At 41.1% G+C, this 24,990-nt stretch overlaps 2 protein-coding genes across 6 annotated transcripts in view; one reads left to right on the forward strand and one right to left on the reverse strand.

Moving 5' to 3' along the window:
- The window catches only part of LOC311184521 (cyclic AMP-dependent transcription factor ATF-7), a gene marked incomplete at both ends in the record, with an annotated part of 73,485 nt that overhangs the window by 30,233 nt on the left and 18,262 nt on the right, over positions 1–24,990 (reverse strand). For 4 of the 5 annotated variants that reach the window (XM_084254609.1, XM_084254610.1, XM_084254608.1 and 1 more), the window contains one exon: positions 2,464–2,560. The exons of the other annotated variant lie outside the window; for it this stretch is intronic. In XM_084254609.1, coding sequence (XP_084110735.1) covers positions 2,464–2,560 — 97 coding nt within the window. The remainder of the gene's footprint in view (positions 1–2,463; positions 2,561–24,990) is intronic. 5 annotated transcript variants of the gene reach the window in all.
- LOC311185101 (developmental pluripotency-associated protein 4-like) lies at positions 11,111–12,037 on the forward strand (the record flags this gene model as incomplete). Its single annotated transcript, XM_084255555.1, has 1 exon — positions 11,111–12,037. One exon carries the CDS (start codon positions 11,111–11,113, stop codon positions 12,035–12,037), a length of 927 nt encoding a protein of 308 aa, XP_084111681.1.

Consider the following 24,990-nt stretch of genomic DNA (forward strand, 5'->3'; position numbering starts at 1 on the left):
GATAGATAGATAGATAGATAGAGACAGACAGACAGACAGACGGACAGATAGATGGACAGACAGAAAGACAGATAGAAAGACAGATTTGAATAAGAAAAACAGAGCCAAGTAAGTTTTCAGTAAGGGGCTGGAACACATGTGAGACAGGTCTTATTTCAGTGATAGGTAGGATACTGTAATTCAACCTAGACAGGACAGCTGAATTCCCAAGCAATGCAATGAGCATTCCAAAACAGAATGCAAAGAATAACAGGAAGACATTTTCTCTCCTGAAGACGGCCTTGCATCGATTTCTCATCACTCCCAGAGACTCAACATAAGCCTTTTCATCCATTTGGAATAATCTCTGCAACTTTAATAACCTAAGTATACCTCAGAATTTTCTCTGATTAATTCCATTTGATATTAATTTTGTTAATATGTATATTGTTTGTACTTAACTATAAATTTTCTCACATATATATGTCTTTTTTTTTTTAAAGATTTATTTATTTTTATACAAGAACTGGGGTACAAGCTAGAGGTGCAGGAGGGTGAGAGGATTCACCAGAGACAGAGTGGGGAGCAGAATAGGCAGATGGACCGAAGTACACTGCTGAGGGGAGCAGTGGGTGAAACAGGAGAGGTCTGCCCCGCCATGTGGGTATCTCCCTGGCCAGCCGGGAATCGAACCAGCGCTGCAGAGGCTGCAGACAGCTTCACAGTGCTGCGCTCAACCTGTTATGCCACCGGGGAGGCCCAATTTTTTTTCACATATATATGCCTTAAGACATGTATGTGTTGTCCACATATGTATTTATATCCTATGCCGTCTTCCCTGAGGACTTTCCCCTGGCTTTCTTTCTTTCTTTCTTTTTTTTTTAAAGATTTATTTATTTATTTATACAAGCACTGGGTACAGTCAGAAGCGTGGGAGGGTGAGAGAATTCACCAGAGCCAGAGCGGAGAGCAGAACAGGCAGATGGAACGAAGTACACTGTTGAGGGGAGCAGCAGGCGTGGCAGGAGAAGTCTGTGCGCCATGTGGGACCCTCGCCAGCGGCTGGGGATTGAACCGGGCTGCAGAGGCTGCGGGCAGCTTCGCAGCCCAGCACTCAACCACTGCGCCACGAAGGGAGGCCGTTTCCCCTGGCTTTCTTTTTTTTTTTTTTTTAAAGATTTATTTATTTATTTTATACACGCATTGGGTACAGTCAGAAGCGCGGGAGGGTGAGAGAATTCACCAGAGCCAGAGTGGGGAGCAGAACAGGCAGAAGGACTGAAGCACACTGCTGAGGGGAGCAACGGGCTGCAGGCGAGGTCCGCGTGCCATGCGGGACCCTCCTCCGGTGGCCGGGGAGCAGCCGGGGATCGAACCGGCGCTTTAGAGGCTGCAGGCAGCTTCGCAACCCAGTGCTCAACCGCTGCGCCACCTGGGAGGCCCTCCCCTGGCTTTCTTAAGGATCACCAATGACAATGTCCCAGGAATTATGACCCTACAAGTTCTCAGCAAAGGGCCTGGTATACATTGTAGACATTTAAATCCAATAAATATTTGCTCAATAAGGAATAGGAGATCTGTAAAGGCAAGTCCCTTTCTTCATGTACAGAAGTATGGAAAAATAGGTTCCCCCTCTCCTTCACTACATCTTGAGTTGCATTTTGGCTAACGGTTCTTAGAGAAACTGTGTGTACCTTACCTGTGTTATTGATGGGTGTAATAACCATTGGCTAAATTTCCTATTGGCTGAATACTGAGGGAAGATTGCTTAACTTAGGCTAAAGCAGACCACCTCATAGCATCAACATAAAAAGCCCATTTTGGTTAGTATATCAATCTAGCTGAAAGTGGCACAAGAGAACTGCTGCCAGGGTTGAGAGTAGCTGCTGAGAGCGCTCCCTTGAGAAAGGCATATGTAAGCAAGACAAGATCTAAAACAACTGGTGAGAGGTTCCAGGTCACCCAAATTGGCTTAGAAAAGTCTCACTGGCTAAATGTCTTGTTTGAGCTTTGGAAATGTGCCCTCAGTGGTGTTTGGGTTTACAAGGGAAGCTAAATTTATGAACTGACAATCTGCCTGCTCTGGGAAAACTGACACCAGGTGGAAGAGAAGCGGCCCGGTTAGGTCGGCTTTCTTTTGTTCACCTCTTCACTACGGATAGGGAGAAACGTCAAAGGCACCTCTTGTCTGTAAATCTTCCTAAGTCAAAGAAGGCAAAGAGGGAATAGACTGCAAAAAGCTAACACAAAAACTCAACACACCTACCCTCAGAAACCGCAGAACTCAACCTTCTATTAAAACCAGAGTGGAGGGCACAATAGAAACTTGGAAGCTTTTAGTGCTCCATTTTCCTGATTAAATGCAGATCACATCAGGGCTCTTAATGGGAGAAGGGGAGTATCGCTCCCAGTACATCTGGTCCCTGGTATTAATCTTAACTGTCTGGTGATATCAAGGCACGTGGCTTCTGGGACAGCAAATACCTGCAATGATGACTGAGTCAGTTCGGGCTGGGCCAAATTTCAATGTCATCTCATGCTTGTGTTTATGAACTGCCAGGTGGTCCTCATTTGTAAATCTCTGAAATGAAACAGAAATGGAGATTAAAAAAAAATAAGCGATTCAGTGCCCTTTTAAAATGTCCTACTAAACATGCTGTAATAAGGTTGTTCCCTGGAAAGAGACTGGAGGAGGAATGGGAAGGAGAAAATGCTGGAAATGACAGAAAAGGAGAGGAGATGGGATGAAGAAAGGGAAAACGTGGAAAGAGAAAAAGAGGCGCTAGAAAGTAGGACAGGAAGGAGAAGGGGAAGACCGTAGCAGCAACTGCCCTGGAATACCGGGTCCAAATGAGAGAAACAGACAGATTGTTGGTGAAGTGGGATCCAGGCAGGAGGTTCCAACTGAAAAAAACATTAAGACAAACTTGCAGAGGACAAGGGGGAAATAATTTTTAATAAAAACAAGAGAGGAGAAGGAAAGGTTGGGCACTCACTGGTCATCACAAAAATAGGAAATTCAGAATGAAGCTCTCTGTGGTTAAGGCTGAATTGGACTATTTATGAGGGGGCTAACAGGGAGATAAATTATGCAGGATTAGGAGAACCATTTAACTTCCTGGCCCCCACAGTGCTGCAGCAGGCGCCTGCCCAGCTATTTGGCTCAGGGTTTTAATGAGCCAGGATGGAGCTGTAGAGGACAGAGGCCCAATGGCCAGCAGTAATGGCACACACCAGCCCCATCGGCCAAATGCTGCCTCCCCTCATCGGGCAGCCCGCCTGGGTTCCATCAGCCATAAAGGGGCCAGTGCAATGCTGCTGGCTATATAATGGTAGACTAAAAATGCAAGCAAAAATGTTTTTGTTGGGGTAGGGAGAGGCCTGTAGGCAGCATGAGGGAAGGGAAAAGAGATGGTATAGACATTTTTATTTAGGGATTTGTGTGAAAAAAAAAATGAGAAAGTGAGGCTAGTTCTGCCTCAGTTTTGTGACTGAACAAAAATTTATGTTCCCATCCTTTCTTTAGGGGGTTGAGGTGAAGGGAACAGATGAACAACACGAAGAATGATATCCTCAAAATTCCCTTTGAGGCTGGCTGGCCATGTTCCTTCATTAAAACATGCCTGCGACATAGTAACAGCTTGGATGCTGCAGTTTTCCACAGCTCCTTCACCAGCCCGGATCTGAAATGTGGTTCTTTTTTGTTTTTAAAAATAATGATGGGTAAGTCGCCTCTTTTTACTCTCCTCAATAGATACATATCCCCCATCAAAACTTCAGTTCTCTTTTTCAAGCTTTTTTTTTGACTGTAATGAAATAAACAGGAGTTGGCCCCAATTTAGCTCCCATCCAATCAAGAAAGAAAACTAAACTGTTAAATTTCTTTATTTCTAACTGCAAGTAGCATTGAAATTTGCTCAGAGCCCTTTCGCAACTAAAGCCAGCTTGAGATCTAAAATCCTTCCAGGCTAGGGCCTCCTGCTGGCTCAAGGGGTTAAACACCGCACAATGAAGCAATTTGCAGCCTCTGCAGCACGAGTTTGATCCCCGGCCGGCCAGGGAGCAACCCACTTGGCGAAACAGACCTCTCCTGTCTCGCCCACTACTCCCCTCAGCAGTGTATTTCGGTCAGCCTGCCTATTTTGTTCCCCACTCTGTCTCTAGTGAATCCTCTCACCCCCCATATCTCTGGTCTGTACCCCAGCTCTTGTACGAATAAATCAATCTTTAAAAAAAAAAAATCCTTTTGGGCTAGGCCTATAGGCCTGAAAAGCTGAGGGAATTTTCAACTGAAAATTGTGTAAGAACCAAGAAGTAAAACAGTGAAAAGAAAACTACCTTAGTGGTTTCTGATGGATTTAGGACAAAAGTGAATAAAGCCTGGGGAGATTTAGACAAGAATTTCAGTTTTCTCTATTGGTGGTTAACCCTAGGCATCAACTTTTCCATCATAGACTTTTCCCTAAGGAAAAGAGGTAACAGTCTGCTAATCAGGGATATATTTATAAGCTGAACAGGTCACTGTGAAGGGCCTGGAATTGTCAGGTATTCAGTGAAAGGAAATGAGCAGTTTATACAATGAAGAAAAAACATTTTAGGGAGACAGATAGGAAGAGTGGTGGATTAGGCAAGAGTATAATATACATTTTCAAAATGTATTAGTAATTTTATAATATATTTTTTTAAAAAGGTTGAAAATTTTTGTGCAATGTTCTAAAATCTAGAAGAATAATTTTCATGCAAAAAGTCGTTGCCTACCATTACAAATCTAGTTTGTTCAAAACTGAGCTGAGAGAAAGATTTTAAATTTCTATCAGGTTTTTGCTCTGGTTAGGACAGTTTAACATTTTATTTATTTATTTATTTTTTTTAAAGTTTTTTTTTTTTTTTAATAGAGGCATGCTTTATTTATTTATTTGTTTGTTTGTTTTGTTTATACATGCACTGGGTACAGTCAGAAGCGCGGGAGGGTGAGAGAATTCACCAGAGCCAGAGCGGGGAGCAGAGCAGGCAGAAGGACCGAAGTACACTGCTGAGGGGAGCAGCGGGCGGCAGGAGAGGTCTGCGCGCCATGTGGGACCCTCCTCCAGTGGCTGGGGAGCAGCCAGGGATCGAACCGGCGCCGCAGAGGCTGCGGGCAGCTTCGCAACCCAGCGCTCAACCGCTGCGCCACCGGGGAGGCCCCCAGTTTAACATTTTAAAAGGCAATTCCCCTTCTGTTCCAACTGCTATACATTCCTTCATTGTCTTACTTGTCCTCTACTTTTTCCCTCTGCTGTCTGCCCATACTCCTTTCTACCCATCTTTGCCCCCTTCAGCTGTTTTTTTCCAAATCTAAAGCTGAAGGTGGCTGAAGGGATCTTCCACCTATCAGCATCTCAGAGGATTTTGGTAACTGTGAAAACATATAGGAAAAAAATTACATCTATTTCCATTAAACTTTAGCCAAAATTTAGACTTCCTAATTAATAGTAGAAATAACACATATTTTCCTATCACATTACAGATATCTCAATATCTTTATACTCATTACTACTTAGAAATGGGTATCGTAATCATCCATCATTAGAACATATTATTTTATGCAATTAAAAAAGTACATAGGTACATTATCAAATATTTTAAAAACATTTTTGATAATTGTATTTCAAAATAATTAATTTCTTTTGTAATCCTATATATTTCATTTAATTAACTTAAAAGCATTATTCTGAGGAGGAGTTCACAGGTTTCAAGCTCTAAGTGGGGGTCATGACCACAAAAGTTAAGAATCCCTGACTAAAACAGGTATTCTGCTTCAGGGGAGCAGGAGGAGCCGAAAGAGAGAGTTTTAAGAAGCAGATCACCAGCTCCAGTTATATCTTCTTGCTGTTTCTTTACAGTTCTTGCAAGGCTAGAGTAAGAGGGGAGAATAAATGTCTACTAAAACCTTTTGATAAAAGTGAATGTGAATATGGCTTGTACTTATTATTCCCTTTATTTGTTTTCATTTATTAAGAATTAATGCTTAAAGGGCCTCCCTGGTGGCGCAGCGGTTGAGCGCTGGGTTGCAAAGCTGCCCGCGGCCTCTGCTGCGCCGGTTGGATCCCCGGCTGCTCCCCGGCCACCGGAGGAGGATCCCACATGGCGCGCGGACCTCTCCTGCCGCTCGCTGCTCCCCTCAGCAGTGTACCTCAGTCCTTCTGCCTGCTCTGCTCCCCACTCTGGCTCTGGTGAATTCTCTCACCCTCCCGCGCTTCTGACTGTACCCAGTGCATGTATAAACAAAAAACAAACAAACAAATAAAATAATAAATAAAACATGCCTCTATAAAAAAAAAAAAGAATTAATGCTTAAGAATTCTAGGTCAGTCTTGAACTGCATGCTGAGGAAACTATCCCTTTAAAAGTAATTTTTATAATTTTTTTTATCTTATTAAAACTCATAGATTAACCTATTGAATTAAAAGTGGGTGGAGGGGGCCTCCCTGGTGGCACAAGTGGTTAAGACACAACCTATGAAGCTGTCTGCAGCCTCTGCAGTACGAGTTCGATCCCTGGCCAGCCAGGGAGCAACCCACATGGCGCAGCAGACCTCTCCTGACTCACCCACTGCTCTCCTCAGCAGTATACTTCGTTCAATCTGCCTGTTCTGTTCCCACTCTGTCTCTGGTGAATCTGCTCACCCACCGCACCTCTGGCCTGTACCCTAGCTCTTGTATGCATAAATAAATCTTAAAAAAAAACCCATAAAACTATTAAAAAAATAAAAAAGTGGATAGATGGCCTCCCAAAAGGATTTCCTTTTTGATTTATTGCCCTTATGAAAATCTAGCTGCTAAAAAAAAAAAAAAAGAAAAAAAAAAGAAAGAAAGAAAAGAAAAAGAAAAAAGAAAAATAAAAAAGAATTTAGCTCTCCCATTTGTTAGTACCCTTAATGGGTCTTCTTTGCTCTTTAGTCTTACCTATGACTAAGGTTTTGGCAAAAAGCCACTCACTTAAAGAACACTCATTCTAGCTATAGTCTAAATAATAATTTTCAATGAATGTATTAATTATCTCCAAGATAACAGAGGGCTGGTATCATTTAAAATGGGGACTGGAGAATATGAGTAACACTGGATCAGGAAGGCAGTGTATATGCCTTGGGAAGGATTTGTATGGTAACAGATTCAGGGCCTTATTTGTTGAAGTAAATGAATCAGGACAACTTCTTGGCATAAATGGGGGAGGGAAAATATTATGTGCTAATTTACACCCTATCTAGAGATCAAGATTATTTTGAGCTGTCCTATTCAATATGGCAGTCAGCTGCCATACATGGCTACTAAGCACTTGAAATGTGGCTGGTCAGAACTGAGATACATTACTGAAAGTCAAAACACACTGGATGTGGAAGACAGTATAAAAAAAAAAGAAAAAAAGAATGTAAAACATTTTAATTCTATGTTGATTACATGCTGAAATGACCGTATTTTGGATATATTGGGTTAAATAAAATATATTAAAATTGGGCCTCCCTGGTGGCACAGGGGTTAAAGACATAGTGCTATCAAGCTACCACCAGCCACTGCAACATGAGCTCAATCCCTGGCCAGGGAGGTGACCCACATGGTGCAGCAGACCTCTCCTGTCTCGCCTGCTGCTCCCCTCAGCAGTGTATTTCTGTCAGTCTGCCTGTTCTGCTTCCCACTCTGTCTCTGGTGAATCCTCTCACACACACCCCCTCCCCCACACCTCTGGCCTACACCCCAGTTCTTGTATGAATAAACAAATAAATCTTTAAAAAATATATATATTAAAATTGATTTCACTAGCTTACTTTTACTTTTTAATGTGGCTACCAGAAAATTTCAAATTACTTGCATTTGTGGCTTGTATTATATTTCTTTTGGACAGTTCTGATTTGGATAATATGCTCAAAGAGCTTAAGGGAATTTTAATTATGTGCCAATCTTGACTTTCTCCCCACCCCCCAAACCCATTTTCTCTAATGCAGTTTATGCTGTATGGCTGCAGTTCTTAAGCAGGGGCACAAACTGCCCCTGGGGACATTTAGCAATGTTTGAAGACTTTTCTGCTTGTCAAAACTGGGGAGATGCTACTGGTGAGGCCTGGGGGATGTTGTTAAATATCCTATAATGTACAGGACAACTTCCCCAAACAAAGCTTTATCTGATCCAAAATGTTGAATCCTAGGGCGAGTTAGGGATAATTAGGCAGCCTCAAGGGCAGTGCAGGGACTTTAGGAGAGTTAAGGAAGGTTCCAAAGATAAGGACAACAAATTCCAAAGGGACTAATCAAACACCCCAGAACTTATGACATTAGGGACGAATTTTATGACCTTAGGGTCAACAAGACATTCCAAATAGAGGGCAATGAAGAAAAAAAGGTAAGGGCTGGGACACAGAGACTTAGTTCTGGGCACAGAGACATTTAGGCAATGAGTGAGACCACCCAGAACTAACCAATCACAAAGAGACTGGTGGAGCTTTAGAATAATTAGGGGAAAAGGTCTATATTCTGAGATACGACTCCCCTTGGGCTTCCTTGCCCCTCCCTGGCCTGGTTCCATGGCCTGTCCCACTTTATTTCTGTTACTTTTCTCCTTAATAAATGTTTTCTTTCTCTAAACAAATCTGCCTCTACTTGCTTGCTTGCCTGAGCTTCTGCAAAGCTCCTGCTGTGACTTTGTGAGACATCAACCCGTGGTGGTCTAGTGGCTGGGACTCTGTGCTGCCCCTGCAGCCTGGGATCCGTTCCTGGCTGGGAGACTAGACCTGAAAATCTACAATTCCGGTATCAATGTCAACTGTGTTTCTGTTGAGAAACGCTGCTACACGGTAACAGAGAAAGAGAAAGAAACAAGAAAAAGGCTGTTTTTCAATTTCCCTTGCCAAACTGCCAACACATGTTTTTGGATCTGAAACTTGGAAGGAAAAAAACAGACAGAAAACTCCCAACCTCATTTTGTAAAATGGCTGATGTTCTACAGATCTGCAAATACTTAGGAGAAGGAAATTAGGACGATGGAGACAGAAGGCACGGTAATTGGAAGAACAACAGATTAAATGGAATTCTCATGCATTGCCTTGTTAGTAACAAGAAACAATACTTAAAACAAGTCTGGCTACTTCTGATTTTCACTCCTCCATGAAGAAAAAAATAGCAAGAAAGGAAATTTTCTTAGTTTAAGAAATGTTAAGAAGCATAAAATGGATTATTAGGACAATGAGGAAATCAATCTGAAAACTCATATTGCAGAATGGGCAGGAAACATCTAGTTTCTTATTAACAAGTTTTCATGGGAGGTACTTGGTAAAAACGCTTTCCATTTCTAGGAGGTTCTACTCTTACCCAGGCTTCTTTAATAGAATTTGGAATCCTACTTACTAGAAATCTAAAAGAACAGAGCTAAGAGTTACGAATGGCCAGAGGAACGAAGATGGTGGGAATATATTTCAACGAATGAAGTCTTAAGACTTGTAACATTTGAAAACTGAACTATAACATACAGAAAACACACACTTAGGTGCAGAGCTCAATGAATTTTTCTATGTGTCTATGTAATTAACAACTCAAGTGAAGATATGAAACATTGCAGGCACTCAAAGAGAGCGATCATGTTCCTTTTTCCTTAAGCTTATAAATGAAATAATTACATAAAACAGTATACGATCTGACACACAGTATGTGCTCAGCTAGTTCTGTCATCTTAAATCTCAAGGTAGACAGGTAATGCAATAAAAATAAAATTTTTTTTGTAGAATACTTCTAAGCAAGTCATTATTTAAAGAAAGTTCTTTTCCTAATCCAGTAAAGACTAGTCTCCCAGAAGCTTTTTAAAATAACATCACTAAACAGAACCAAAAAGAAGGCTCAGGCCAAACTAAGCTAAATTTTCACCTACTGGCTCTGAGCCAGACACAAGCATATGGGTATTAGAAATGTAATCATTTCAAGCTAAATCCTTGGTAAAGTATTGTGACCAGTGAAATTTCTGAGCAATATACAGTTAATCCCTAGTCAAATGCATTCCTGAAATGTTGTTTTTGGCCACTACAGCTCCAGTTTCCATAAGAAAAGTTAAAGAACATTTAAAAATGCTCTTCTATCCTGACCGATGGATTAATTCAAGTCCCTTTCCTTGAAGGGGAGAAGGGGACAAGTCAGCCCTCTTTAGTTATTAGGAAACGAGCTCTGAAAGCCTAAACTGTAGGGAACAATACAAGGAATTGAGTTTGTATTTGTGATAGCCTGAAAAGTCATTTATGCTCAAACCTAACTACCCCCTACTCTGAAGTTTCTGGGTTTGGCAGCGCTTCATGGACAGAATGGCTTTCTTTTATTACAGTATGCACACTTGGGCATATTTTGATGGAAAAAAATAATATGGAAAATCCACACAAAATCTGAGAAACAATGGGGAGCAAGATCTAGAATACAGTGGTATTGATGCTGAGCAGGGTTAAAAGAATAACTGACCTTTTTTTGGAATACAATTTAATCACTTCAATTGATCACACATTCTAAAAGAAACCAGATCTGCAACAGTCTTGATAAGGCTTTTCACTCTCACTGCAGAGCTTTTATTCCCTGAAGGTTACCATTTATGCTTGGGAAAGGAAGAAGGGAAGGAACTAAGTACACATACCTCAAAGCCAACATAACGTTCATTTATACCTTAGTCAATCCTCGGCTCCTGCTCTCTACTTTAAGATGTTGTGGTTTACTAAATGAGTCACACATCCTGCTTTGAATGCTTCATGGCTCTTGAATGAATCATTTCAAAGTACAGGATTGTTCAACAAATAAATACAACCACAGCAGCAGCGGCTCATATGCTTCATGTGTGAGCAAGGTAATTTATAGAGGAAAAATAAGAACAGGAAACTTCTTCCCAAAATACCCTAAAAAAGAAAACGTTAGGAGAATGAAAGAGGATAAACTAAAGAGAGGTAGGGGGAAAACTATCAAGTTGTACCTAAACTAAATTCCTTTGTCTGTGGATTGAGAAATTTTCTGTTTTGGGAAGAACATTTGAGTGACTTAAAAAGAAGATTCGGGCAGCTGACTAAATTAGTTCATTTAAAAAGAAGGAATTTTGATTTTCAGAACTCCTAAGTTTATATCAACCTCAACTTCTAGAGTATGGAGAATTCAAAAGGCAAAGAGTGGAATTCCACAAAGAAGTTGGGGGAAGAAAATGTTACTTTCCAATTCAAAACCGTGTCCATAGAGGAACAGAGAACTTCTGGTGAAAGTATATCAACTATGAAAAGAATAACCTCAACAAAGGCGACCAAACGAAAAAGAAGTATGAAAGAGGACAAAACTTCTTGCAAAACCGAGAAAGCACAAGACAGTGATAGAGTAAAACCTGAACGGAAGAAGATACCAATTCCTCCACTGCCCTTGAAAATCCCACCCATCAATCTGCTTCACCGGGACATTGTGCGGGCCTGGGGTCGGGAACTAAAGCTGAGCACCAAGGGCCAGAAATTAGAAGTTTATAAGAGAATCTGTGAATATGCATATCCAAATCAAAAGGATATTCCCAACACTGCAAAGGAGGCCAGGATCCTAAAGAAATCAGAGCTAAAAGCAGTGCTAAGCAGTGGGAAAATAACTCCGGAAAGTTCTGAGGAAACTAATCCTCCTAAAGTAAATGCTTCTCCTGAGGACAGTGTGCCTGCACCTATCCTCCAAGAATCAACTCTCGAGACAGTTGACACGGTGGTAGTGACAACATCTGCCCCAGATGCTGTGTTTGCCTCCTGGACCAGAATAACAGCCATGGCTGGAAGGATGGAGGAAATACAAGAAGTACAGTCACCACCAGAGTCAAGTGATGTTAGGTGGTGTGTTATTCATGGAAGAAGTCTCCCTGCAGACAGAGAAGGCTGGGTCCGCCTTCAGTTTCATGGGGGACAAGCCTGGGTACCTGAGAAACAAGGGCAAGTGTGTGCCCTGTTCCTGCTCCCCTCCTGCAATTTTACACCCCCACACCTGGAGGACAATATGTTGTGCCCCAAATGTGTCCAAAGGAATAGGGTATTGATGAAAAGCCTCCAATAAGATTATATTACCAGGAAAAAGTCACCAGCTATGATTAATTTTAATGATAAACAGACAACTACAATCAACTGACAGCTGAACTCCGGGCTCCTCCACGCTTCGTATATTCTGAATTAAATGATTTCAGACTTTTAAGTATTTTAAAACCAAGTGAAAGGGAAACAAAACATGTATATTAAACAAACTTTTTAAAAGTTTTCTTATGGAATGTCTCTGGAATCGGGGGAAAAAGGCACTTTGCCTGTATTTTCATTTGTAACTGTTATGTGTATATAAATCTATGGCTTAAAAAGGTGTCTAGAGTTACTTCCAAATCATAAATGCATAATATATTGCATTTAAAAATGTACATAGCAAATATTCATTATCTATTATATTTTAGGAGACTGTTACTATGTTCTTAGTATTAAACCAAAAATTATGACTTTCAAAAAAAAAATAAATAAAAAGAAGGAATTTTGAGATCAGACATTTGATAGTTGGTCTGAGGCCATCCAGTAGACATATTAGCTCCTTATCAAGGCTTCTCTTTCTTTGTGGAAGTATCCCTAGCTCCTAGAACAATATCTATACACAGGAGGAGTTTAATAAATATTTTTTAAATAAATGGCATGTTTTAAATAAATAAGCACGTTGCACCAAAGTACTATAAAGCACCCTCAACTTACAAAGTTCTTGTCCATGTGTACAACGGTGGGAGAATTTTCACTCATATCCGAAAGAAGAATTGGTATTTTATTTTATTATTTTTTTTTTTAAAGATTAGGAATGTCCTTGATCTTTTTTTTTTTTTTTTTTATAGAGGCATGCTTTATTTATTTGTTTGCTGGTTTGTTTGTTTGTTTGTTTTTACATGCACTGGGTACAGTCAGAAGCGCGGGAGGGTGAGAGAATTCACCAGAGCCAGAGCGGGGAGCAGAGCAGGCAGAAGGTCCGAAGTACACTGCTGAGGGGAGCAGCGGGCGGCAGGAGAGGTCTGCACGCCATGTGGGACCCTCCTCTGGTGGCCGGGGAGCAGCCGGGGATCGAACCGGCGCCGCAGAGGCCGCGCGCAGTTTCGCAACCCAGCGCTCAACCGCTGCGCCACCGGGGAGGCCCAGAATTGGTATTTTAAATACCAGTGCTTTCCTATGGACTAGAGACCGGGTCCATTCAGAACCAAGAATATCCTTATGGGGGGTGCATAGAGTAAGAAAGAAATTCAATTTCAAAAATTAAGATGATAGGAAAAGGTGAAAATGGCAGCAAAGGGAATGTAAATCACTGGGAAGAATTTCTTGCCTCTAAGGGGGAGAGGATTAAAGTTACTTCCAAAACAGAGTCTAAATAAATGTAAAATGCATCTACTTTCTGGTCCTCTCGTACTTTTCTGACTGTATTTTCTCCTACTGTTAAAACAGTACTAAAAAGGCAGTAAAAACAAACCCAAGGGAGAGTGCGAGGGCAGGGGATAGGTCACTGTCTATGGGTTCTCACCAATGGGCTCAATTGCAAGACCACTTGGCTCAAAGTCCAATAACAATGGGGTTTATTTAACAAACAGGAGATTTGGGAAAAGGAAGGAGTTTCTAAGGCCACAAATGGCTGGCTGTCTCACCCCAGATAATGTCCACAGCATTCAGAAGTACCAACAAAGGCTGCTTGTGCAAGATGGCACAGTCCCTCAACAAGGGCCTGGAGTTGGTGGCAACCAGAAAGCAGTGGGCCAGGATACAACTTACTGTAGCAGCTGGAGGTGCTCACATGTGGGGCTGCTGAGGTGACACACAGAAACACACAGCAACAATGTGAAGGCTGGGCTGGACAGCATCGAATGGTGGATTGGACAGTACTGAAGGCAACAGCACTGGGAGGTAGTGCTGGACAATCAGAAGCAGTGGACATGCAGCATGAGTTTGATCCCTGGTCAGGGAGCTGAACCACATGGCACAGCAGACCTCTCCTGTCTTGCCCACTGCTCCCCTCAGCAGTGTATTTCAGTAGATCCTCCTGTTCTGCTCCCCAGTCTATCTCCAGTGAATCCTCTCACCTCCCTCCCGTACCTCTGAATTACATCCTGGTTCTTGTATGCATAAATAAATAAAATCTTTAAAAAAAAAAAAAAGCAGTGGACAGCTCTCAAAAATGTCAACAGTGCTGGACAGCATTGGCCAGTAGTGTTGGTCACCACCAGTCACCAGAAGGTGGTGTCAGACACATCAGTGTTAAGAGCTCCTTATGAGCTACTGGCCTGAACCAATAGCTAACAGTTTTTTGAGAAGTACATTTATTATCACCAGGCTGGAGGCCAATAATACTTTTTATAGGTGATGTCAAGAGGCAGGTGCAGGGGCCAGGTCTCTAGAGGTCTGGTGAATCCCTCAGATTGACTGCTCCATGCTTTTTGGAGGCCAGATGTAGAGTTCTCTCTTCAGAGGCTGGGAGCAGACTGAATTCAAGCTGGCTCTTGTTCTGCCTTAAATCCTTTTTCAGGTCTCCCACCCTACAGGCTTGATTGGACCATTTTTAATTCTATGTGTCTAATTTGAATGTTTGGCACCAATCAGTTTACTACCATTTTTCAATCCAAATAATTAAGTCATCCCATGGAATGAAACTGAGCTCAAGGGCCTTCCTGGTGGCACAGGCGGTTGAGCACAGCACTGTGAAGCTGTCTGCAGCCTCTGCAGTGCCGGTTTGATCCCCACTGGCCGCGGAGCAACCCACATGGTGCAGCAGACCTCTCCTGTCTTGCCTGCTGCTTCCCTCAGCAGTGTATTTCAGTCAGTCTGCCTGTTCTGTTCCCTGCTCTGTCTCTGGTGGATCCTCTCAACCTCCTATACCTCTGGCCTATACCCCAGTTCTTGTATAAATAAATACATCTTAAAAAAAAAAAAGAAACTGAGCTCGAACCTGACTGGTCCACACAGCTAGACTCTGATTGGTTTATTTACAATCCTGGCTCCAGATACAAAAGAGAAAAGCCTGCTCCCAGCCCAGACTGACCTGAAATAAGGGCAGGCTCAAGGGCTGGAGGGCTCTGGTTTCACTCTTCCACAAATGCTTTCTATACAGGTCAGCATAATGACCTACAAAGTCTACTTGTTTTCAATTTTGTGCCTCTACGAAATTCCTCTCTTCTCAGACATGACTTTATCTCTTCCCTCAGCTATCCTAATGTGATCATTTGAAATACAATTGCTTTTTGAAAGCTTATTTAATACTTGTAACCTTCAGTGGCTTGTCTTTCCTAAAGTTGTATGGTATTTCAATGGCTTGTTTTATATAATTTAGTTTAGTCTCTGTAGTCTCATAGTTTCATCCTTTAAAGTAGACAGTAATCCACTAGAGGGTTAAAAAGCGTCTTACACTTATCCTTTGCCCTCCTACCCTCCCTACCTGCCTTGTCATCTTAGGACTTGGTCCAGTATTGAGCAAATAATAATTAGATATTTAGTAAGTTCCTGTTTCAGTGATTTGGTGAATTTTTATATAATGACATGACAATACACTGTTGAAAAACTTTATCACATTTGAAATCCAAGACCTTAACAGACCTTAACAGAATGGTTTAATGCCTTTTCATCTCTATTTCCAAAGCAAATTTCATTATGAAAACAAGTGAGAATTAGTGTATCTTCCTCACTATTTTGTTAGACACTAGATTCCCCTTATCACAAAAAGGCACCTAGGATGATTTCAGTATGCTAAAGTTTATTGCTGCTGTATATTGGTTGTCTTGGGGTATCTGGTTTCATATCTGAATTTCATTTTATTATCAACTAAAATGCTCTGTGCAAAAAAATGTCAATTCATAAATGGCAACCTTTTCTTTTGTCATCCCCCAAATAGCGAGTGGTATTTTAACGACATTCTTTTGAGCATATTCTTTTAGGTTCCTAATTACTTAAATTTTATAGGGCAGAATATCAGCATCTATAGGAGTCAAACAGTGTCAAAAACAAAACAAAACTGGATTCCTCCCTTTTATTGTGTACACTGAGTATTGGACTAGAAGAAAAGGTATGTTAACAGTTAACAAAACAGTAGGGCGTGGAAGGGGAAAAGAAAAACATGAAAATCACAGTCAACATTGAATTGCTGGATCTTCATCATTATGGTCTGGGAATAGTATCAATGGACTATTGTTTATCATACCGACCAATGGTGCAACTATTCCTCTAAGTAGCAGAAATCTTAAACACTCAGCAACAACTGATCATGACCAATGTGAAAAATCATGAGCCCTTTAGGCGGTGTCTTTGGCCAAGTAGGTTGTAGGTCCCCAATAAATCACAGTCAAAAGGAAACTGAGCTCCAAAGATCATATAGGTCAATTCCCACAGGGACTGGGGTAGTGTAGGAAAGAGGGTGGTAAATACAATTTCTTATCAGTTTAAACTGGAAAGGTTATTTCAGCATTTTGTTTAAAAATCTTGCTTATTACTTGATGGGACTGAAAATGTTAATATTACTCAAGATTTCAATGTACTTTAGCCAAAAGTCCTGGTCATCTCAACTTTTATTAAAGTTATCACATTAGGGCCTCCCCGGTGGCGCAGCGGTTGAGCGCTGGGTTGCGAAGCTGCCCGCGGCCTCTGCGGCGCCGGTTCGATCCCCGGCTGCTCCCCGGCCACCAGAGGAGGGTCCCACATGGTGCGCAGACCTCTCCTGCCGCCCGCTGCTCCCCTCAGCAGTGTACTTCGGTCCTTCTGCCTGCTCTGCTCCCCGCTCTGGTGAATTCTCTCACCCTCCCGAGCGTCTGACTGTACCCAGTGCGTGTATAAACAAAAACAAACAAACAAACAAATAAATAAAAACATGCCTCTATAAAAAAAAAATTCTAAAAAAAAAAAACAAAGTTATCACATTAAAGGAGTAAGTATAACACTTTTCTTCACTCTCTTACTTTTATTATTTTATTGTGGTAAAGAGAGAAGGTACCTGACTAAGTATTTCATGTATATAGATCAGTTTTTGTCTTTTTGTGATTGTAACTTCACTTAGCATATACTGTAGCATTCTGCAGAATTTTCTTGCTTTTAAAATCTGAATAATATCCCATTATATGTATATACCACATGATGTTTAACCATTCATCAGTGAATGGACACTTGGTTTGCTTCCACACTTTAGTTATCATGAATAATGTTGCTATGCATGTGGGTGCATAAGCATCTCTTCAAGACTCTGCTTCTAATTCTACATACCCAGAGGTGGAATTGCTAGATCATATGGTAACTCTATTTTTAACTTTTTGAGGAATCACCATGCTGTTTTTCACATTGGCTATATCATTTTACATTCCCACCAACATTATACAAGGGTTCCAATTTCTTCACATCCTCACCAACACTTGTTTTCTGCATTTTTTTTGAGAGTAGTCCCCCTAGTAGGTGTGAAGTGTTATCTTGTAGTTTTCATCTGTATTTATTTAATGATTAGTGATGGTGAACATGTTTTCATAGGTCAAGCCAACAAGACACATAAATGTCCTCTGGGGGTACAGGTAGAGAATATACATCTGGCAAAGCTTTTTTTTTCTTCTTTATAAAAGGGAAAGCTAGAAAAGGAAAGTTCTTGCTCTATGCTCTATTCTTCCTTTCTTCTTCATCCTCTCATATTGGGGATAAGCTTGAGACTTAAAGGTGAAAGCAAAAAAGCAAAAAAATAAAAAAATAAAAAATAGCAGAGCAGAGTGGTAGAATGAAGCATGAGTTCAATCCCCGGCCATGGAGCTGACCCACATGGCACAGTAGACCTCTCCTGTCTTGCCCACTGCTCCCCTCAGCAGTGTATTTCAGTAGATCCTCCTGTTCTGCTCCCCATTCTGTCTCTGGTGAATCCTCTCAGCCCCTGCACCTCTGGCCTATACTTATCCAGTTCTTCAATGCAAAAATAAAATAAAATAAATTTTTTTGAAGAATTAACACCAATAGATTAATTATCTTTCTTTGGAGGGCAGCTAACTACTTCAATGGCTTGAATATTTAACAAACTTTATTTTATTTTATTTTATTTTTAAAAAAGATTTATTTATTTATTCATAGACGCACTGGATACAGTCAGAAGCGCAGGAGGGTGAGATAATTCACCAGAACAGGGAACAGAACAGGTACACAGAAGAAATACACTGCTGAGGGGAGCAGCGGGCATGGCAGGAGAGGTATGCGCGCTATGTGGGACCCTCACAGGAGGAACCGGCACTACAGAGGTTGCAGGCAGCTTCGCAGCCCAGCGCTCAACCGCTGCACCACCAGGGTTGGCCCATTATTTAACAAACTTTAAAGCACCAGTGCCTAGGAGCAGAAAAATTCCAGCAGGAATTCAGTGGTGCTTGGTTCTATGTCACTTACATAGCTAACTGCTTTCTCCAAAACGCGTTACTATTTGGTAGACCTTTTAGTATTTGCTTTCCAGATGTGGTCATGTAGTTGGGTACCACTAAAAATCTCAAAGGGATACTTTAGTTTTCAACAAAACAAGGGAAGTTTCTTTTTGGGTCAAAATAATTGTTAAGGTCTATTAAATAGTACTATTAAATTCTTGTTGACATTACACATTTATGTTTTTCAATCTAATCTCTCTTCTTAAATTCTTATTAGGATATTATAAAGTATTGACCCCTGAAAAATGTATGAAATACTTTTATTTTCCAGTTTCCTACACATTACATATTGCCATCTCTGAAGCTTATGGGTGGGAGGGACAAATTGACAAGTTAAAAGTGTGGCCCTTAACCATTAACAGGAAAATCACTGTGTCTTGGCTTGGGCTGCTAAAAAACTTCATTATGGAAAAAAGAATACTTTAAATTTTTCTTGTTAATTATAGGAGGTTCAGAATGCTTTCAATGAGCTGTAGAGAGCACATAAAAGTCACCACACAGAGCCTACAATAACTATAACCTTACTTTTTAAGGGCTTATGCAATTTAATGTTGTAACAATTAAGCTAAAGAAAAATTGAAGGTGGGGAAGGGAGAGGAAGAGAGTGGGGAGGGAAAGGGGGGGAAGACAGGGACAGAAACAAGAACAAGGAAAGAAATATTGAGATCTCAGCTCCACAACTGAGTGCTTATATGGTTGGGACAAGATTACAAGATTATACTCATTCACTCAAAATAATTCTAAAATGCTGTAATACATTTTTGTTTTAAATAAGCTATTGGGGCTTCCCTGGTAGTGCAAGGGGTTAAGTGTCAGCACTACGAAGCAATCACAGCCACTTGCAGAACGAGTTTGATCCCCAGCCAGGGAGCTACCCACATGGCGCAGCAGACCTCTCCTGTCTCCCGCTGCTCCCCTCAGCAGTGTGTTTCAGTCAGTCTGCCTGTTCTGTTCCCCACTCTGTCTCTGGTAAATCATCTCACCTCCACCCTCCCACACCTCTGGCCTGTACCCCAGCTCTTGTATGCATAAATTAAAAAATAAACAAATAAATAAATAAGCTATCAAAGTATAAGTGCCTTGAGCCTTAGCAACTATAAAAAAGATTACAGGCTGGTAAAGAAATAGGAAAAGACAGATTCAAATTGTTTGGCTGGTCTCTTGAATAAACCAAAAGATAGTATGGTGCACTGATTCTGACTTCTCACCTTAATTTAATGTAGGAGAAAAGAATTATTACCCTGTTCTGTTGATATATTCAGTTGGTTGATTTTGTTTGTGTCTAACTTGGAAAATTAAAAAAAAAATTTTTTTTACATCGTTGTTCATTTTTAAACAATATTTGCTTTCCCTTACCCCCCCAGATGTAGTCCCCATGGAATTTCCTTTCCAGTCCCCTGTGCTCTTCCCTTCCTCCCTCTGATCCCTCTCCTTCCTCCCTTGCAGTATGTTTCTGATTTATGACTGTTTTTGCTTTGTTGTGTTTTGTACTATTATTTTTTTTTTACACTGATGTCTTATTTGGTTCCCCTATATTCCTGCTATAAGTGAAACCATCCAGTATTTTTCTTTCTCTTTCTGGCTTATTTCACTGAGCAGAATTCCTTCTAGCTCCATCCACGTTGCTGCGAATGGCATGAGTTTATCTTTTTTGATTACTAAATAATATTCTATTGTGTATATATGCCACATCTTCTTGATCCAGTCATCTATTTTTTGGCATTTGGATTGTTCCCAGGTTTTACCTATTGTAAATAGTGCTGCAATAAACATAGGTGTGCAGGTTTTCTTCTGAATCAATGTTTTTGTGTCCTTTGGGTAGATACCTAAGAGTGGAACTTGGAAAGTTTTGATGAACTATCTCTACTTTAATAAAACCTAGCAAAGGGGAAACTCCTTAAGTTTTAGGCATTTGACTATTAGTTGTCAAAGGTATTTTCTGAATGCTGAATGTAGGTCTACATTAAAAGAACCCAAGCAGGGCCTCCCCGGTGGCGCAGCGGTTGAGCGCTGGGTTGCGAAGCTGCCCGCAGCCTCTGCGGCGCCGGTTCGATCCCTGGCTGCTCCCCGGCCACAGGAGGAGGGTCCCGCATGGCGCGCAGACCTCTCCTGCCGCCCGCTGCTCCCCTCAGCAGTGTACTTCGGTCCTTCTGCCTGCTCTGCTCCCCGCTCTGGCTCTGGTGAATTCTCTCACCCTCCCGTGCTTCTGACTGTACCCAGTGCATGTATAAACAAAACAAACAAACAAATAAATAAATAAAAACATGCCTCTATTAAAAATAAATAAATAAATAAAAGAACCCAAGCAGGCAAAGCAGGAGGAAAGAATGGAATCCGTGCAGGCTAATGGAATCCGTGATCTAATATTTGTATATACTGTGAAAACTTACCCACATGCTTCTTGACTGTCAGAGTGAACCACCACAGCAGTAATATCAAGCACTGTGGAAAACGCCCATCAGCCTCTCTGGCCTCATCTCCTGTTGCTCTCTATCATATCATAATTTGTGCTCCAACAACATCAAATTACCTGTAGTGTCTCTGAACATACCATGCTGTTTTACTCTTTTGAGTCTGCTGTTTTCTTATGCGTAGAATGTTCTTTTCCACCTTCTCTGCCTGGCAAATTTCTATGTATTTCAAAACCAGCTAAAACATCATTTTCTCTATGAAACCTTTCCCAGTATCTATCATACCTTTGGTACTTGCAAATACATTATTACATTTATCATATTGTAATACTACTACATTTTTTTTATTTCTTTTTTTTTTATAGAGGCATGTTATTTATTTATTTATTTATTTGTTTGTTTGCTTGCTTGTTTGTTTATACATGCACTGGGTACAGTCAGAAGCGCGAGAGGGTGAGAGAATTCACCAGAACCAGAACGGGGAGCAGAGCAGGCAGAAGGACCGAAGTACACTGCTGAGGGGAGCAGCGGGCGGCAGGAGAGGTCTGCGCGCCACGTGGGACCCTCCTCTGGTGGCCAGGGAGCAGCTGGGGATCGAACCAGCGCCGAAGAGGCCACGGGCAGCTTCGCAACCCAGCGCTCAACCGCTGCGCCACCGGGGAGGCCCAATACTACTACATTTTTATGTGTCTGGCTCCCTACAGGTCAATGAATACTTTGATATATTAATTTTTAATCGACATATAACTGACATATATTAGTTTGAGGTGTACAACATAATAATCTAATATTTGTATATACTGTGAAAATGTCATCACAATCAGTCTAGTTAATGTCCATCACCATACACAGTCACAAAATTTTTTTCCCTTGTGCTGAGTCTTTTAGTTACTCTTAGCAACATTCAAATATATAATAAAGTATTATTAACTACAGTCACCATGCTGTACACTGCATCCCCATGACTTATTTATTCTATAACTGGAAATTTGTTCCTTTTCACCTCCTTCACGACCCTCCATCCACTTGCCCCCCTTGCTCTCCACGACCCCACCCCTGCCTTATGATAGCATGAATCTGTTCTTTGTGTCCATTAGCTTGGCTTTTTTCCCCTCTATCTGCATATAAGCAAGATAATTTACATTTGTCTTTATCTGATTTATTCCACTTAGCATAATGCCTTTAAAGCCCACCCATGTTGGTGACACAAATGACAAGATTTCATTCTTATTTATAACATTCTATTGTGCGGTAAGTACATTTTCTTTACCCAGTCATCCATCAATGGATACACAGGTTGTTTCCACACCTTGGCTACTGTAACAAGGGGTACATCAATCTTTTCAAGTTAGTGTTTTAATTTTCTTCAGACAATGTACCTTGAGGCAGATCCATATTTAATTTTTTGAGGACCCTCAACACTGTTTTCCATAGTGGTTGCACCAATTTACCTTCCCACCAACAGTATGTAAGAATTCCCTTTCCTCCATGTTTGCATCATTTGTTATTGTCCTTTTGACAACAGTCACTTTAACAGATTTGAGGTGATTTCTCAGGGTTTTAATTTGCACTTCCCTGATTAGTGATGCTGAACATCTTTTCAAGTACTTGTTGGTGATCTGTATGCTGTCTTTGGAAAAATGTTTATTCAGATCTTCTGCCCACTTTAATGTGAGATTTTCTTCTTTTTTGCTATTGAGTTGTATGAGTTCTTTACACATTTTGGATATTAGTCCAATATCAGATACATGATTTGTGAATACTTTGTCCTATTCAGTAAGTTGACTTTTCATTTTATTGATGAGTTCCTTTACTGTGCAGAAGCTCTGTAGTTTGATTTTTTTTTGTCTTTGTTGCCTTTTATTTTTGAATCAGATCCAAAAAGTCATCACCAAGACTGATGTCTGGGAGCTTTATACATATTCCCGTCACTAGTATGGTATCTGGCAAACTACAGATATTCAAATATTTTTTTTATTAAACTGAACCCACAAAGGCTAATGAGGATCTGACTGAACTGAGAAAATTATTCACAAGCTAGTTTCTGGAAACCTGTCCTTAGTTTTACTCAAAGCTGGAGATACCTGGCAAAAAACACAAAGATAAGTGTCTTGATTTTATTCTTATTAGGTATCTTTTGTTTGTACTAAGTCTCTCAGTAGAGATATTTGTGAAAAACCACATTCATTTTTTGACTGTGGCCTAAAATGATAACAAATTGTTTCAATTACAAACTCTCACCCTATTATGTCAGAATGTAGACAAACCAGGAGGTGCTAATGGGATCCTATTAACCTTCATAACACATTACAATAGCCCCATCTGTTAGTTCAGGGAAGAGAGGAGAGAAAGGATAAATATGAAGGTCAGCATACTGATGGGTGTCAGGGAGGAATTAAGTTTCTGGTAATCCTAGCCCTCACTTTCAGGTAACAATTCACTGCAGCCAACTGCAGATTTCAACCACAGTATAGGAGGCCGATAAGACTCCTAGATTATGAAGCTGCCCTGACAAAATACCACAAACCTAGTGGTTTAAGCAACACATACTTATTGTCTCAGAATTCTGGAGGCTGGAAGTCTAAAATCAAGGTGTTAGCAGGGTTGGTTCATTCTGAAGAATCTGAAGGAAAATTTGTTCCACACCTCCCTGCCCTAGCTTTTGGTGATTTGCTGGCAATCTTTGGTATTCCTTGGCTTGTGGCAGCACAGTTCCAATCTTTATATGGCATTCTCCCTGGGTACATATTGGTGTCCAATTTCCTCTTTTCATAAGGACACCAGTCAATTAGATTAGGAGCACACCCAACTCCAGAATGACTTCATATATTGACTAATTACATCTGAGACCTATTTGCAAATAAGGTCACCCTCTGAGTCTTAACCTTCTGAGGTTAGGATTTCAACATGGGGCCTCCCTGGTGGTGCAGGGGTTAAAAACAGCACTATCAAGCTATCACCAGCGACTGCAGCCCAAGTTTGATGCCCGGCCAGGGGCCGACCCACATGGCGCAGACCTCTCCTGTCTCGCCCGCTGCTCCCCTCAGCAATGTATCTCGGTATACCTGCCTGTTCTGCTCCCCACTCTGTCTCTGGTGAATCCTCTCACCTCCCCTGTACCTCTGCCCTAGACCCCAGTTCTTGCATGCATAAATAAATAAATCTTGAAAAAAAAAGACTTCAAGATATAAATTTTGGGGGACACAGTTCAACCTCTAACAATCCCTAGAGATATGTGCATTTCCTAATTCCTAGAACCTGGGAATGTTACTTTATTTTTTTTAAAGATTTATTTATTTATGCATACAAGAGCTGGGATACAGGCCAAAGATGCGGGGGGTGAGAGGATCCACCAGAAACAGAGTGAGGAACAGAACAGGCAGACTGACTGAAATACACTGATGAGGGGAGCAGCAGGCGAAACAGGAGAGGTCTGCCTTGCCATGTGGGTTTCTCCCTGGCTGGCTGGGGATCGAACTCATGCTGCAGAGGCTGTGGATTGCTTCACAGTACGGTGCTTAACCCCTTACGCCACCAGGGAGGCCCCATCACAAATATCTTTATAAGAGAGAGCCAAAGGGAGAAACATGAGAAGAGGAGGCAATGGGAAGAAAATAGAAAAAGAGACTGGAGTGATGTGGCCACAAGTTAAAAATGTTGGCAGTCACCAGAAAATGGAAGAGGCCAGGAAAGGATTTTCCTGAGAGCCTCTGGAGAGTGGGTGACTCTGCTCACATCCCAATTTTGGACTTCTAGCTAACCCTAAAATAAACTTCTGTTGTTTTAAATGATCCAGTTTTGATAATCTGTTAACATTTGCTACCAGAAATTAACAGACACAGAATCTTCTGATACTCTGATACTCTTCTGATACAATTATTCCCACTCTAAAAGCAGAGAGAAGCAGGCAAACATAATAGATAACACTTAAATTGCAAGCAATTATACCCATAGTTACGAACTTCTCACCTGTCTACTCCTGAAAAGAAACATCAATTAACAGGTACCAGATATCAGCACTGCATCTGACTTGTTTATAAATTACCTATAGGAATTTGTGAGAGAAACTCTTCCACCTATCAACTCCCCTTTCCTTACCACAAACCAGATATTCTGATATAACTGTGGGCCACATTGGATGTCTATAGTGGTTCTATATAGGTTATGTCCAGATT

This window comes from Talpa europaea, assembly GCF_964194135.1.
Source record: "Talpa europaea genome assembly, chromosome: 15".
In the NCBI taxonomy this organism is placed as follows: Eukaryota; Metazoa; Chordata; class Mammalia; order Eulipotyphla; family Talpidae; genus Talpa; species Talpa europaea.